Here is a 16,762-nt window from a genome sequence, read left to right on the forward strand (position 1 = left end):
TTACAGGCTCTAACCAACAGTGCAAAAAAGTATTAGATGAACAATAGGTAGGTAAAGAAATAAAAACAACAGTAAAAAGACAAAATAAAATAAAAAAAAAATAACAGTAGCGAGGCTACATACATGTCTACACTTTAGTCATTTAGCAGACGCTCTTATCTAGAGCGACTTACAATTGGTGCATTCATCTTAAGATAGCTGGGTGAGACAACCACATATCACAATCGCCATTCGTACGTACATACATTTTCCCTAAATCAAGTAGCAAAGGCAGTGCTCGTAGGAAAATACATTTACAGTGCCTTGCGAAAGTATTCGGCCCCCTTGAACTTTGCGACCTTTTGCCACATTTCAGGCTTCAAACATAAAGATATAAAACTGTATTTTTTTGTGAAGAATCAACAACAAGTGGGACACAATCATGAAGTGGAACGACATTTATTGGATATTTCAAACTTTTTTAACAAATCAAAAACTGAAAAATTGGGCGTGCAAAATTATTCAGCCCCCTTAAGTTAATACTTTGTAGCGCCACCTTTTGCTGCGATTACAGCTGTAAGTCGCTTGGGGTATGTCTCTATCAGTTTTGCACATCGAGAGACTGAAATTTTTTCCCATTCCTCCTTGCAAAACAGCTCGAGCTCAGTGAGGTTGGATGGAGAGCATTTGAGAACAGCAGTTTTCAGTTCTTTCCACAGATTCTCGATTGGATTCAGGTCTGGACTTTGACTTGGCCATTCTAACACCTGGATATGTTTATTTTTGAACCATTCCATTGTAGATTTTGCTTTATGTTTTGGATCATTGTCTTGTTGGAAGACAAATCTCCGTCCCAGTCTCAGGTCTTTTGCAGACTCCATCAGGTTTTCTTCCAGAATGGTCCTGTATTTGGCTCCATCCATCTTCCCATCAATTTTAACCATCTTCCCTGTCCCTGCTGAAGAAAAGCAGGCCCAAACCATGATGCTGCCACCACCATGTTTGACAGTGGGGATGGTGTGTTCAGCTGTGTTGCTTTTACGCCAAACATTTCGTTTTGCATTGTTGCCAAAAAGTTCAATTTTGGTTTCATCTGACCAGAGCACCTTCTTCCACATGTTTGGTGTGTCTCCCAGGTGGCTTGTGGCAAACTTTAAACGACACTTTTTATGGATATCTTTAAGAAATGGCTTTCTTCTTGCCACTCTTTCATAAAGGCCAGATTTGTGCAATATACGACTGATTGTTGTCCTATGGACAGAGTCTCCCACCTCAGCTGTAGATCTCTGCAGTTCATCCAAAGTGATCATGGGCCTCTTGGCTGCACCTCTGATCAGTCTTCTCCTTGTATGAGCTGAAAGTTTAGAGGGACGGCCAGGTCTTGGTAGATTTGCAGTGGTCTGATACTCCTTCCATTTCAATATTATCGCTTGCACAGTGCTCCTTGGGATGTTTAAAGCTTGGGAAATCTTTTTGTATCCAAATCCGGCTTTAAACTTCTTCACAACAGTATCTCGGACCTGCCTGGTGTGTTCCTTGTTCTTCGTGATGCTCTCTGCGCTTTTAACGGACCTCTGAGACTATCACAGTGCAGGTGCATTTATACGGAGACTTGATTACACACAGGTGGATTGTATTTATCATCATTAGTCATTTAGGTCAACATTGGATCATTCAGAGATCCTCACTGAACTTCTGGAGAGAGTTTGCTGCACTGAAAGTAAAGGGGCTGAATAATTTTGCACGCCCAATTTTTCAGTTTTTGATTTGTTAAAAAAGTTTGAAATATCCAATAAATGTCGTTCCACTTCATGATTGTGTCCCACTTGTTGTTGATTCTTCACAAAAAAATACAGTTTTATATCTTTATGTTTGAAGCCTGAAATGTGGCAAAAGGTCGCAAAGTTCAAGGGGGCCGAATACTTTCGCAAGGCACTGTATTTGAAATAAAAACATGGCTCCTCTGCTCCACATCAAATCCCTTTGTATATCGATATCCACTCCGTTCGTGCCATTTGGTGTAGCCTAACAAGTATGACAAGTTTAGCAAGACATGTTTTGACATCTTATCTGCTCCATAACATTCGCGACCTATTTAGATTCAGTATTAATCAACGACTTTACGTCATTTTATTTTATCACCATCAAGTACACATGTTTTACTCAATTCTCCTCACCCAAACACTGCTTGTGTCCTGACCTTTAGAGTAGCAGAGAGGATGACATCTCGCCTCCTATCAATCCTCTAGAAATCGCTGCCACAGCAGAACAGAAGTAGCAAACTCCATCCTAATTACACGGTGACATTTTCCAGACGACGAAGGCAGGACAGAAACGGGACTGCTTCCACAAAGGTCAACGGAATTTTTGTTCTAATCAGGAGTAACACTGCAACCTTTTCATTCCATCCCTATTTGGGTGCACATGCTGTGTTAGTGTTTTTCCTTTTATAAATGAAGTGTGTGTGTGTGTGTGTGTGTGTGTGTGTGTGTGTGTGTGTGTGTGTGCAATTCCAGAGGCGTGATACAGAATGCATAGCGGAGGTCAATTATCCTGCTCTACCATTAGTCTCCATTCATACATTCTAATATTATATCACAGTGTTTGTTTGTGTGTGTGTGTCTTCCTGCTCTGTGCAGTGCTGTGTTTAACAGGCTCCCAGTAGTAGAGTTTATGAGGTGTTTCTAATGTGAGCCATAACAGTTATAAAACACTATAAAACACCAATAAAAGCTGCAGGAACCCGGGTTTTAGGGCCACAAAGGTGTACTGTAGGTGTTGCCCCTCCCCACACTGCAGGTGAATCTGTTGCCTTTATAATCTGATACAACCTTTACAAGCTAGCTAGGCTAGCCTCATGATGGGCTTGTGGGCTTTTATATTAGACACAGGCATGGGGACCAAGCTGATAATTCTACTTACACACAAATACACACACACACACACACACACACACACACACACACTGATTACTTGGTGAATGAGACGTCGCTGCAGCACAATGGCCCTGCATGAGACTAATGAGTTTCAGCTACCTCGCTGTGACACACACACCGTCTCGTAGCACATGCTCGGTTTATCCCACCTCGTTGTCAAACACACACTCCGTCTCGCACACACTCCGTCTCGAAGACAGCTGTCGTCGTCAACGGCCCCGCCCTCCAGCCCGCCATGAGTCCCAGAGGTCCCTCATGCAATATGTTAGCGAGACGTCTATCCAATCAAAAGCAGGATGGGGAGTAAATGAATTAGAAATTAGTTTACTATCACCGAGGATTGAAGAGCACACCTCCCGAGACTGGAGAATTAGCTGAAATACAGGGATTCTGCTCAATTTGAACACACTAAAACGTCAAAATAAATGTAAAAAGTACAATTTAAACTGAAATAGGCTGTATTCTTGCACTTCATAGACGTGGTATAAATAATGTATAAGGAGGAGCTACTTAGCTAGAAGAGCCTGGAAGGGCCTTAAAGGTTTCCCACCACAACACATACTATTAGTAATATTGTCCACAGATCCTCTACATTAGAAATGTTTAATGCCTTTTTGAACAGAGTTGAAATAGTAGTCCACTGGGAGTCGTCATCACTTGGCCACACACAATGCGGTTTGGCTACACTATTTATATTAATATATATTTACACACACACCTACACAATGCGGTTTGGCTACACTATCTATATATAAATACACACACACACACACACACACACACACACACACACACACACACACACACAGACCTGTCAGCTAGTCTGGTATCAATGCCACACAGGAGACTACTGTCAACAATCTACTACACAAAGGGGAGGGGACTGGCCTCAGTCTGACTAACTATCCCACAAATATCAATAACATATAGCCTACTACTACTTTCACAGCCACAGGTGTGAGTGGAGGGGAAGAGACAGGCACGAGCTTAAGGTAAAACAGGGAACTGTCCCTCACTTGCCTACTGTGTTAAAGCAGTCTCATCAACAGTCCAGAGACACTCATTCAACTGTATCTACAGGCAAACCACAAATGTTCACTTTCACAGCTATAGGTCGCGTGTGTGGTTAAGGATATGAACTGAAGGTGAACCACAGTGTACCTGTGTGTAGCCTATACAAAGCATTCAGAATGTATTCAGACCCCTTGACTTTTTTCACATTGTCACAGCCTTATTCTAGAATTGATTCAATTGTTTTTTTTTTCTTTCTCCTTATCTACACACAATACCCCATAATGACAAAAAGCATTGAAGGTCCCCAAGAACACACTGGCCTCCATCATTCTTAAATGGAAAAAGTTTGGAACCACCAAGACGCTAACTAGAGCTGGCTGCCCGGCAAAACTGGAGCAATCGGGGGAGACGGGCCTTGGTCAGGGAGTTGGTCAAGAACCTGATGGTCACTCTGACAGAGCTCTTGAGTTCCTCTGTGGAGATGGGAGAACCTTCCAGAAGGACAACCATCTCTGCAGCACTCCATCAATCAGGCATTTATGGTAGAGTGGCCAGACGGAAGCCACTTCTCAGTAAAAGGCACATGACAGCGCACTTGGAGTTTGCCAAAAGGCACCTAAAGGACTCTCAGACCATGAGAAACAAGATTCTCTTGTCTGATGAAACCAAGATTGCCTGAATGCCAAGAGTCATGTCTGGAGGAAACCTGGCACCATCCCTACGGTGAAGCATGGTGGTGGCAGCATCATCCTGTGGGGATGTTTTTCAGCAGCAGGGACTGGGAGAAAATGAACGGAGTAAAATACAGAGAGATTCTTTGGGGGGGTATTTTATCAATTTCAGAATAAGGCTGTAACGTAACAAAATATATCTGTGAGAGATGACAGTGTGTACATGCGGGGTCGACATTCACGGCTGCCCGCTGGCCCAGGGAGGTTGTGGAATCCCTCTGGGCCAGTCGATCATCCCGTAATAATGTGAGATTTTATCTAGGCTATATAATAGATTTTTTTTTTTTTTTTATTAAAAAGGATTGAATTCCAGAAGCTGTTAATTCACTATGTCCATTACTTACCACACACAACGCAAGCCGCACACATATAGTCTAGTTTGAGATAATCTGTTGGGCAGAGAGATTGCTCAGCTCTCCATCAGCTGGTTGTTGAAGACAGCGGTATGGGTAAGAAAGCCGTAGGAAAGATGTTCCAAGTTATGATATCCGCAGGTAAATGCCAAGGAAAGAATGGGTATGCAAACCAGGTATTTCAAAAGTTAAAAGTCTCGGTGGAAGATTTGCGATGCGAAATTCAGTCGTCATGCCACGGAATAGCCTACCTGAAAAATCAGACAAGCGTTCCATAACAAAGGGAAACCTGTTTCCTTCTTGCTTTTTTATCACACGTGATACCCCTAAATAACTCTTCCAACATCTCAAATGGCAAGACTGACTAGTTACCACATGGACAGACTTCATTCGTGTGTTTGTGTCGGGAGCATCTGCCGGTGGATGCAGTCTATTTAGCCAGGCAACGCCCACCTTATTCTGACATATATTAGAATGATAAGGTACAGGCCTATAAATAAGGTACAGGCCTATAAATAAGGTACAGGCCTATAAATAAGGTACATGTCAATAAGGTACAGGCCTATAAATAAGGTACATGTCAATAAGGTACAGGCCTATAAATAAGGTACAGGCCTATAAATAAGGTACAGGCCTATAAATAAGGTACAGGCCTATAAATAAGGTACATGTCAATAAGGTACAGGCCTATAAATAAGGTACAGGCCTATAAATAAGGTCCAGGCCTATAAATAAGGTACAGGCCTATAAATAATGTACATGTCAATAAGGTACAGGCCTATAAATAAGGTACATGTCAATAAGGTACAGGCCTATAAATAAGGTACAGGCCTATAAATAAGGTACAGGCCTATAAATAAGGTACATGTCAATAAGGTACAGGCCTATAAATAAGGTACAGGCCTATAAATAAGGTACAGGCCTATAAATAAGGTACAGGCCTATAAATAATGTACATGTCAATAAGGTACAGGCCTATAAATAAGGTACATGTCAATAAGGTACAGGCCTATAAATAAGGTACAGGCCTATAAATAAGGTACATGTCAATAAGGTACAGGCCTATAAATAAGGTACAGGCCTATAAATAAGGTACAGGCCTATAAATAAGGTGCAGGCATATGAATAAGGTACATGTCAATAAGGTACAGGCCTATAAATAAGGTACATGTCAATAAGGTACAGGCCTATAAATAAGGTACAGGCCTATAAATAAGGTACATGTCAATAAGGTACAGGCCTATAAATAAGGTACAGGCCTATAAATAAGGTACAGGCCTATAAATAAGGTACATGTCAATAAGGTACAGGCCTATAAATAAGGTACAGGCCTATAAATAAGGTGCAGGCCTATAAATAAGGTACATGTCAATAAGGTACAGGCCTATAAATAAGGTACAGGCCTATAAATAAGGTACATGTCAATAAGGTACAGGCCTATAAATAAGGTACAGGCCTATAAATAAGGTACAGGCCTATAAATAAGGTACAGGCCTATAAATAAGGTACAGGCCTATAAATAAATAAAAAGCATTATTGTTAAAGTGGTAATGCATACTTTTGTAGCTTACATTTTGTGGGGAGTTTTATTCTATTACAACAAATATAAAACGCAGATCCTTGACAAAGTCCTTGAATTTGACTTGCCAATGTCTGCATGAACCCCGTGTAGGCTACTTGCTCAGCCCAAATGAAAATAGAATCACCTGCTGTTGAAAAACGATGCGCGCATCATTCGCTTTCCTGCCAGATCTTAACCCAGGCCAGAATATTTTTTTCCATCCGGGCAAGTAACTTTCAGCTGGCACAGGCCTGGTGTCCCACTGGCAAACGCACCTGAATGTCGAGCCCTGTACATGTTTTTGTGTTCACACTGCGGACTCCGCGGAGGGAGTATGTTCCCGCTTGACACAGACGTCAATTCAAGTGTCAATTCAACGTCTAGTCCACGTTTCACTGAAATAAACGCGGAAGCAACGTTGATTCAACCAGTGTGTGCCCAGCGGGGTGTTGTTGCTGTCCGTGTGTGTGTGTGTGTGTGTGAACGTGTGCCAACTACCCAGAGTGTTGACCTTTGCTCTCCCCTTGCTCCTGCAATTACACCACACCAATTAGAACCAGTTAGCCCACAACACATAAACACAATAGACGGCTTACTACTCGTGGTGCTCTGCTGTATAGTAAATGTGCTCTGCCCTCCAATAATAAACATCTTCAGCCCAACGTACAGTATGCAATGCACACTCCAAGTCGTTGCTATATACCCACTTACTGGTCTGGTAGCTCTGTTTCCACTCGCTATTCCACCATAAACTGGCGAAACAAGTGTGCAGACCAGGAGATTGTGTGTGCGTGTATGGTACACAGCAACTAGTGTGTAGTGAGAGCCGTGCGAGAGAGTGTTGTTGGTCTGTTGGGAACCATATGCACACCTCAGGAGGTTGGTGGCACCTTAATTTGGGGGGACGGGCTCGTGGCTATGGCTGGAGACGGAATCAATGGAAGGGCATCAAACACGTGGTGTCCGTGTGTTCGATGATTCCATCCGCTCGGCGCCAGCCATTACTATGAGCCCGTCCTCCCCTTCGGGCAGCCTCCGCTGACAGACACGCTGTTCAGTGATGCGTGTAGCACCAGTGTAAAGCACAGAGGTGTGTATCATGTCTGTATGCGCACACAATTTGTGTGTGCGTGCCACACATGTGGAGTGTGTGTCGCAACACTGGCGTGTGTCATGCCTGTGTAGGGTGTGTGTCGCGTGGCCTTAACGATTGCCGAGTGCACAGCGAGAGAAGCTGTGCGTGGTGAATGCATAGTTTGGGACAGAAGAGCGACAAGGCAGAGAGAGGAGAGGGGTATGATCAGCCCCAGGCAGATTGCATTAAAAATTCATCCTGTGATTTACCAGCACTGCGCTTGGCAGCTCTTGCACAAAAGATGGCCCCGTTTTATTGTGTTTTTTTTAACAGCCTTTCAAATTAACACACGCACGTGCACAGGCGCAAACACATGCGCACACACAGACTTGCACAGGGCAGGCACACGCACACCGCATCTTAAGAGTAGGAGTGCTGACCTCGGATCGGTTTGGCCTTTAAAATCATAAAGAATTGGGAGGCGGGACCTGATCCTTGATCAGCACTTTCAGACACTTCTGAAATACGGGCCCAGGTAGCCTAGCTAATGATATTCATTTCTGCTCTTTGCCTCTCGTAATGTGACCGTGTTCAGTATTAGTGTTTATGGGCTGCAGTAAAGGGTTATGGCTTCAGGGTGTTAAAGAGATCCGCTGACTTTGCCTTGTCTCCGAGTGCCATTTAACTGACTACCTGGGCAGAGCAAAGCTGACAAGGAACTGAGGATTAACAAGGTCGCCCCACCGTCCCTGGCGATAGATAGAGATGGAGATCCTAGAGGGATTGTGTGAGTGTGTGTGCGCGCGCACGCGTGTGCGTGTGTCTGTGCTTATATATATCTGGGTGTGTACACACGGAGGGAAAATCCAATGAAAAGACAATAAGGAAGCAGAACACTGTGCTGTGGCTTTGCAGTGCAGAGTGTTTGAGCTCCAAGGTCATCCCCACTCTCCTTACCAGCCCAGCTAGCGTTAGCACGGCCCTCATCATCAAGGGTTATTTATGAACACCCCATGCCTTCCCTCCCACCCTGTCCACCCCTCCAGTTTTTAATAATTCATGTTGCTGCCTGCACTCCCCTGAGGCTCAACTCCAGAGTCAGGGGTAGGGACCATTAATCAATCCCTGATCTCTCTCTTCTCTTCCTCCACCTCTCTCTGTCCCTTGTTCTCTTCCTCTCCTTTCTAATTCCCCCCTCTCTCTCCTTCCTCTGACTCCTTACCTTATCCTCTCTTGTCCTCTCTCTTTCTCCCTGTTCATCTCCTCTCTCTCGTTTTCTTCCCCCCCCCCCTCTCTTTGCTGATGTTCAATAGTGCTACATCGTCAGGCAGACTTCTTCTCACAGACACACAGCAATCGGCACTGCAATGTTTCACGGTGGCACTCCTCTTATCAGATCGACCTCTCTTGGCCCAACTGGTCCAACTGGTCCTTTACTGCTCAGAGTAATATTACACACCTCCCACCTTCCCCTTACCTGCAGCCAACCTCACTGTGTCTTCACTGTGACATTACCACAATCAAATCCAATTGCATTTGTCACATGCGCCGAATCGAACAGATGTAGACATTACAGTGAAATGCTTACTTACAAGCCCCTAAACAACAATGCAGCTTAAATAAAACATTTCTTTTTTTAAATACTTAACAAAAATGAAATAAATAACAACAAATAACAAATAATTCATCTTAGTAAGCATCTATGGTGGCATTTTGCCAGGCCGTCATTGTAAATAAGAATTTGTTCTTAATTGACCTGCCTGGTAAAATATGTTAAATAAATATAAAAAATATACTGTATATGTTGAAGATATTCAACAGACTTCCCGGTTTGTGATCTACTGAGCAAGCACTGCATTGAGCTGTATGTACGTATGCCTACTGTAGAAAATAGTCCCATGAGCTGTATGTACGTATGCCTACTGTAGAAAATAGTCCCAGCTTTCATGGTGTAACAAAAGAGATGAACGTGTGAAGAGTTTGATTCCAAAACACGATAAACGCCAATTTTTCACATTTGCATGTGATGAATTCTCATGGGTCCCCGTCTAAAATTAATGCTTGTGGGTCCCTGTCTAAAATTAATGCTCTTGGGTCCATGTCTAAAATTAATGCTCGTGGGTCCCTGTCTGAAATGAATGCTCTTGGGTCCCTGTCTGAAATGAATGCTCGTGGGTCCCTGTCTGAAATGAATGCTCGTGGGTCCCTGTCTGAAATGAATGCTCGTGGGTCCCTGTCTGAAATAAATGCTCATGGGTCCTTGTCTGAAATGAATGCTCGTGGGTCCCTGTCTGAAATGAATGCTCGTGGGTCCCTGTCTGAAATGAATGCTCGTGGGTCCCTGTCTGAAATAAATGCTCATGGGTCCCTGTCTGAAATGAATGCTCATGGGTCCCTGTCTGAAATGAATGTTCATGGGTCCCTGTCTGAAATGAATGTTCATGGGTCCCTGTCTATATGTATGAATTATGGCTGCTTTCATATTTTTTAAACATTGTCTTAAAATGTGTTTTTTTGCTAAACACAATATGTGCTTTATCCAAAGCCATCTGTTTAGAGAGTTGGGACATTTAGTTGAAATAAAGTGATTATTTGAAAATGTATTTATTTATTTATTATGTATCGATACTTTATTACATGTAACTGTTTAAAACCCAATCTGAATACTTTTTCTATAGTTCTGTAGGCTATATAGCTTTTTGCCACAAAACATTGATTATTTGTCTCTCTAAAATAATATTATCTTGCAATATATATACAGTACCAGTCAAAAGTTTGGACACACCTACTCATTTTAGGGTTTTTCCTATTTTTTTTAATAGTATTTTCTACATTGTAGAATAATAGTGAAGACATCAAAACTATGAAATAACACATATGGAATCATATGACCCCTCCTGTCTCAGCCTCCAGCATTTATGCTGCAATAGTTTATGTGTCGGGGGGCTTGGGTCAGTCTGTTAAATCTGGAGTATTTCTCCTGTCTTATCCAGTGTCCTGTGGGAATTGAAGTATGCTCTCTCTCTCATTCTCTCTCTATTTTTCTCTCTTTCTTTCTCTCTTTCTTTCTTTCTTTCGTTCTTTCTTTCTCCCTCTCTCTCTGGGGACCTGACCCCTCGACCATGCTTCAGGACTACCTGGCCTGATGACTCCTTGCTGTCCCCAGTCCACCTGGTATTTCTGCTGCTCCAGTTTCAACTGTTCTGCCTGCGGCTATGGAACCCTGACCTGTTCACCGGACGTGCTGCCTGTCCCTGACCTGCTGTTTTCAACTCTTTAGAGACAGCAGGAGCGGTAGAGATACTCTGAATGATCGGCTATGAAAAGTTAACTGACATTTACTCCTGAGGTGCTGACCTGTTGCACCCTCTACAACCACTGTGATTATTATTATTTGATCCTGCTGGTCATCTATGAACGCTTGAACATCTTGGCATTGTTCTGTTACAATCTCCAACCGGCACAGCCAGAAGAGGACTGGCCACCCCTCATTCCTCTCTAGGTTATTTCCTAGGTTCCGGCCTTTCTAGGGAGTTTTTCCTAGCCACCGTGCTTCTACACCTACATTGCTTGCTGTTGGGGTTTTAGGCTGGGTTTCTGTACAGCACTTTGTGACATCAGCGGATGTAAGAAGGGCTTTATAAATACATTTGATTGATATAGTAACCCAAAAAGTGTTAACTTCTCTAGGGTAGGGGGCAGAATTTGGAATTTTGGAAGAAAAGCATGGCCAAATTAAACTGCCTTCTACTCAGGCCCAGAAGATAAGATATGCATATAATTAGTAGATATTGATAGAAAACACTCTAAAGTTTCCAAAACTGTTAAAATGATGTCTGTGAGTATAACAGAACTGATTTGGCAGGCGAAACCCTGAGAAAAATCCATTCAGGAAGTAGGATTTTGTTGTTGTTGGAGTTTTCTATTCAATGCCATTACAGTATCCATTGACTTAGGACTCAAATTGCAGTTCCTTCCACTAGGACTCAAATTGCAATGCCTTCCACTAGATGTCAACAGTGTTTAGAAATTGTTTCAGGCTTGTATTCTGAAAAATTAGGGAGTAAGAGCAGTCTGAATGAGTGGACCCTGCCGTGTCACAGAGCTTTTTCATGCGCTCGACCGAGAGAGTGCCTTTCTTGTTAACCTTTTATATTGACGACGTTATTGTCTGGTTGAAATATTATAGATTATTTAGGCTACAAACAACCTGAGGATTGAATATAAACATTGTTTCTATTTCTGTTGTTTCTATGAACTTTACGGATACAATTTTGATTTTTTGTCTGCCTGTTGTGACTACGTTTGAGCCTGTGGATTACTGAAGAAAATGCGCAAACAAAACGGAGGTTTTCGGATATAAAGAGGGAATTTATCGAACAAAAGGAACATTTATTGAATATATGAATGTCTTCTGAGTGCAAACATATGAAGGTCATCAAAGGTAAGTGATTAATTTGATCTCTATTTCTGACTTGTGTAACTCTTCTACTTGGCTTGTTACTGTTTGTAATGATTTGTCTGCTGGGCTATGTTCTCAAATAATTGTACGGTATGCTTTCGCTGTAAAGTATTTTTAAAATCTGACACCGTGGTTGGATTCACAAGAAGTTAATCTTTAAACCTATGTAAAATAGTTGTATCTTTTCTGAATTTTTATAATGAGTATTTCTGTATTAGAATTTGGCGCTCTGCAATCTCACTGGATGTTGGCCACATACCCTAGAGAGGTTAAACAAATCCAAATATATTTTAGATTCTTCAAAGTAGCCTCTCTTTGCCTTGATGACAGCATTCTCTCAACCAGCTTCACCTGGAATGCTTTTCCAACAGTCTTGAAGGAGTTCCCACATATGGTGAGCACTTGTTGGCTGCTTTTCCTTCGCTCTGCGGTCCAACTCATCCCAAACTATCTCAATTGGGTTAAGGTCGGGTGATTGTGGAGGCCAGGTCATCTGATGCAGCACTCCATCACTCTCCTTCTTGGTCAAATAGCCCTTACACAGCCTGGAGGTGTGTTGGGTCATTGTCCTGTTGAAATACAAATGATAGTCCCACTAAGCGCAAACCAGATGGGATGGCGTGTCGCTGCAGTAGCCATGCTGGGTAAGTGTGCCTTGAATTCTAAATAAATCACTGACAGGGTTACCAGCAAATCACCCTCACACCTCCCCCTCCATGTTTTACGGTGGGAACCACACATGCAGAGATCATCTGTTCACCTACTCTGCGTCTCACAAAGACATGGCAGTTGGAATGCAAAATCTCAAATTTGGACTCATTAGACCAAAGGACAGATTTCCACCGGTCTTATGTCCATTGCTCGTGTTTCTTGGCCCAAGCAAGTCTCTTCTTATTATTGGTGTCCTTTAGTAGTGGTTTATTTGCAGCAATTTGACCATGAAGGCCTGATTCACGCAGTCTTCTCTGAACTGTTGATGTTGAGATGTGTTTGTTACTGGGGCTGATAACTGGGGCTGATAACTTTAATGAACTTATCCTCTGCAGCAGAGGTAACTCTGGGTCTTCCTTTCCTGTGGCCGTCCTCATGAGAGACAGTTTCATCATAGCGCTTGATAGTTTTTGCGACTGTACTTAAAGAAACTTTTAAAGTTCTTAAAATTTTCCAGATTGACTGACCTTCATGTCTTAATGTAATGATGGACTGTTGTTTCTCTTTGCTTATATGAGCTGTTCTTGCCATAATACGGGCTTGGTCTTTTACGAAATAGGGCTATCTTTTGTATACCACCCCTACCATGTCACAACACAACTGATTGGCTCAAACGCATTTAACTTCTTCGATATAGGGGGCGCTCTTTTAATTTTTGGATGAAAAACGTTCCCATTTTAAACAAGATATTTTGTCACAAAAAGATGCTTGACTATGCATATAATTGACAGCTTTGGAAAGAAAACTCTTACGTTTCCAAAACTACAAAGATATTGTCTGTGAGTGCCACAGAACTGATGTTACAGAAAAAACCCAGATAAAAATACAATCAGGAAGTGCCGCATTTTTTGAAACCGCATCATGGCAATGACTCCTTATATGGCTGTGACGGAGCTAGGAGTCAGCTTACCCTTTCCACGTTTTCCCCAAGGTGTCTGCATCATTGTGACGTATTTGTAGGCATATCATTGGAAGATTGACCATAAGAGACTACATTTACCAGGTGGTCGCTTGGTGTCCTCCGTCGCAATTATTGCGTAATCTCCAGCTGCAGTATTTTTCAGTTTTCTTCTGATGAGAAGCCAGCTGCCACCACTGATAGATTATCGAATAGATATGTGAAAAACACCTTGAGGATTGATTCTAAACAACGTTTGCCATGTTTCTGTCGATATTATGGAGCTAATTTGGGAAAAAGTTTGGCGTTGTAAGTGACTGCATTTTCGTTTTTTTTTCTTAGCCAAACGTGATGAACAAAACTGAGCTATTTCTCTTACACAAATAATATTTTTGGGAAAAAATGAACATTTGCTATCTAACTGAGAGTCTCGTCATTGAAAACATCCGAAGTTCTTCAAAGGTAAATTATTTTATTTGAATGCTTTTCTTGTTTTTGTGAAAATGTTGCATGCTGAATGCTAGGCTTAATGCTATGCTATGCTATCAATACTCTTACACAAATGCTTGTGTAGCTTTAGTTAAAGCATATTTTGAAAATCTGAGATGACAGTGTTGTTAAGAAAAAGGCTAAGCTTGTGTTTCAATATATTTATTTCATTTAATTTGCGATTTTCATGAATAGGAAACGTTGCGTTATGGTAATGAGCTTGAGGCTATGATTACTCTCCCGGATACGGGATTGCTCGACGCTAGAGGTTAAGAAGGAAAAATTCCACAAATTAACTTTTAACAAGGCACACGTGTTAATTGAAATAAATTCCAGGTGACTACTTCATGAAGCTGGTTGAGAGAATGTGCAAAGCTGTCATCAAGGCAAAGCGGACGGCTACTTTGAAGAATATCAAATATTTGTTGGTTACTACATGTGTTATTTCATCATTTTGATGTCTTCACTATTATTATACAATGTAGAAAATAGTAAAAATATATATAAAAAAATTGTAATGAGTAGGAGTGTCCAAAGTTTGACTGGTACTGTCTTTTCACAAGCCCTTAAGAAGAAACAATAAAAGCTCTCTCTTTCACAAGATGTGTTCTTAATTCATTCAAATTTACCAACATTTCTGAAAAATCCATATATGGCATTTTCTTAAACTCTTGATATTGACACTACGCACTCATCCTAAACATTCTGACAGGAAGCTCTTGCACAAGCAAAAACACACACACACACTACTTACCATGCCTGCGAAAGGAGTGGGTGCTCCTTGTCCGTCTCCTTGTGTGGCCCGGGTGTGTTGCCGGGGCAGCTCTGTGTTGTCAGGACAGGTCAGGGGTCTCCTCTGCTCTCTGACTCCTCCTCATACGCTCCCCTCAGAGCCCCCTGCCTACAGACCTGATCTGCTTCCCTCTGTCTCACCTGGAGATGGAGGGAGGGAGGGAGTGAGAGAGAGGGAGGAGAGAGAGAGAGAGAGAGAGAGATGGATGGCGAGAGGCAGAGAGAGGGATGAGGGAGAAACGAGAGAGACAAAGGGAAAGACTGATCATTGAGATTCACGATTCGCGGCCATTGTCGCACCCCCCCCCCACAAACACCCACCACCTAAGCCCATTTTTTTATACAGAAAAAAACATTGCAGCTGCAGTAATACATACTCCCTCTTTGCCCCCTTCCTCTTTTTGTTAAAGCTTCAAACCCCGTGTCTCATCTACACCTCCCCATCTGCACTCAGCTGATACTGTACACACACTCCCTTTCCTGTTTCATTCATAACACGCGAGCGCACACACACACACACACACACACACACACACACACACACACTCTTCTCTGCAGGGGTTAGGGCCTAGTCTTTGTCTGCTGGTGGAGTAAGAGGAGATGAGAGAGCGCGGCTAAACTAAAGACGAGACGGTCGGGTCTTATTCATATTTCATGATGCTACGCTTGTTTTTATAGGCTGATACGCACACATACATACACACACACACACACTGACAGATACATACACAAACACACAATGACAGACAGATAAGCCAACGCACCACACACACACATATTCAAAAAACGCTCCGCTCCAGTTTGGGTGATTTATCTAGCCTAAATTATTCCACTGCCCACTCAAGCCTGTCCTATCGGTCTGTCAGCTCTTCCCCGTACTCTCCTTTCTCTGGCCTCGTCTGCTCCTTTTATTGGAACCATTCGGCCGAGCAGATTAACTCCTATTCATCATAATCATCAACTATCGTCTATGTATCACAGATTAACCAGGGGAGTCAGTCAGGGTAAAGTTTGACCCGTTAATCCCGCTGGTCATCTGCATTAATCCAGCCATGTTCCTAATGTGGTTTCCCTGGAAAACAATCTCCATTCCCATGGATTAGGTCAACTAGGCAGCTACGCCAGGCTGTGCTACGTGGCACGCGGGCAAGGGGGAGGGCTGGAGGCCCAGGGAGAGACGCCCAGGAAGATAGGACACATACACAGGTCACACGCCCTCCAGCTCCATGCGTCAAGAGGGCAGAGGGCAGATACATTGGGGATTTAACCTCTTGTCGTAAACAACAGCCGTATAGCAGAGGTGAAACCCTACCCAATCCTCCCCGCCCTGTCCTGTATGGAATGCCGTTAGGGTCCCCCGTGTCTCAATATCCATCATCAATATCCATCAACTAGGACACTCTTGACTCCTGACACACAATCCAGCAGTCTCTCTAGCTGCTCTGCACTGCAGTGTTTTTGACTGGGTGCTGCTGGACCAACCAACCATCCACCAACCACACACAACACCACTAAAGCAACACCACACCACGGGAACTGTGTGGAGGAGCTGTATGGAGGAGCTGTATGGAGGAACTGTATGGAGGAGCTGTATGAAGGAGCTGTATGGAGGAGCTGTATGGAGGAGCAAAATGAAAGGAGCTGTATGGAGGAGCTGTATGGAGGAGCTGTATGGAGGAGCTGTATGGAGGAGCTGTATGGAGGAGCTGTATGGGTTCACGGCTGTCGTTAAGGATTGTTGTAAACACTAAACACCCTTGG

General features: G+C 42.9%; 1 protein-coding gene across 13 annotated transcripts in view; it reads right to left on the reverse strand.

Annotated features, from left to right (window-relative positions):
- Positions 1 to 16,762, reverse strand: part of LOC110523936 (spermatid perinuclear RNA-binding protein) — a 125,715-nt gene that overhangs the window by 51,037 nt on the left and 57,916 nt on the right. For all 13 annotated transcript variants that reach the window (XM_021603093.3, XM_021603091.3, XM_090235012.1 and 10 more), the window contains one exon: positions 14,964 to 15,142. In XM_021603093.3, the coding sequence (XP_021458768.3) occupies positions 14,964 to 14,966 (3 nt within the window). In that variant the 5' untranslated portion in view covers positions 14,967 to 15,142. The remainder of the gene's footprint in view (positions 1 to 14,963; positions 15,143 to 16,762) is intronic.

This window comes from Oncorhynchus mykiss, chromosome 5, assembly GCF_057628025.1.
Source record: "Oncorhynchus mykiss isolate SJ-2025 chromosome 5, ASM5762802v1, whole genome shotgun sequence".
Lineage (NCBI taxonomy): Eukaryota > Metazoa > Chordata > Actinopteri > Salmoniformes > Salmonidae > Oncorhynchus > Oncorhynchus mykiss.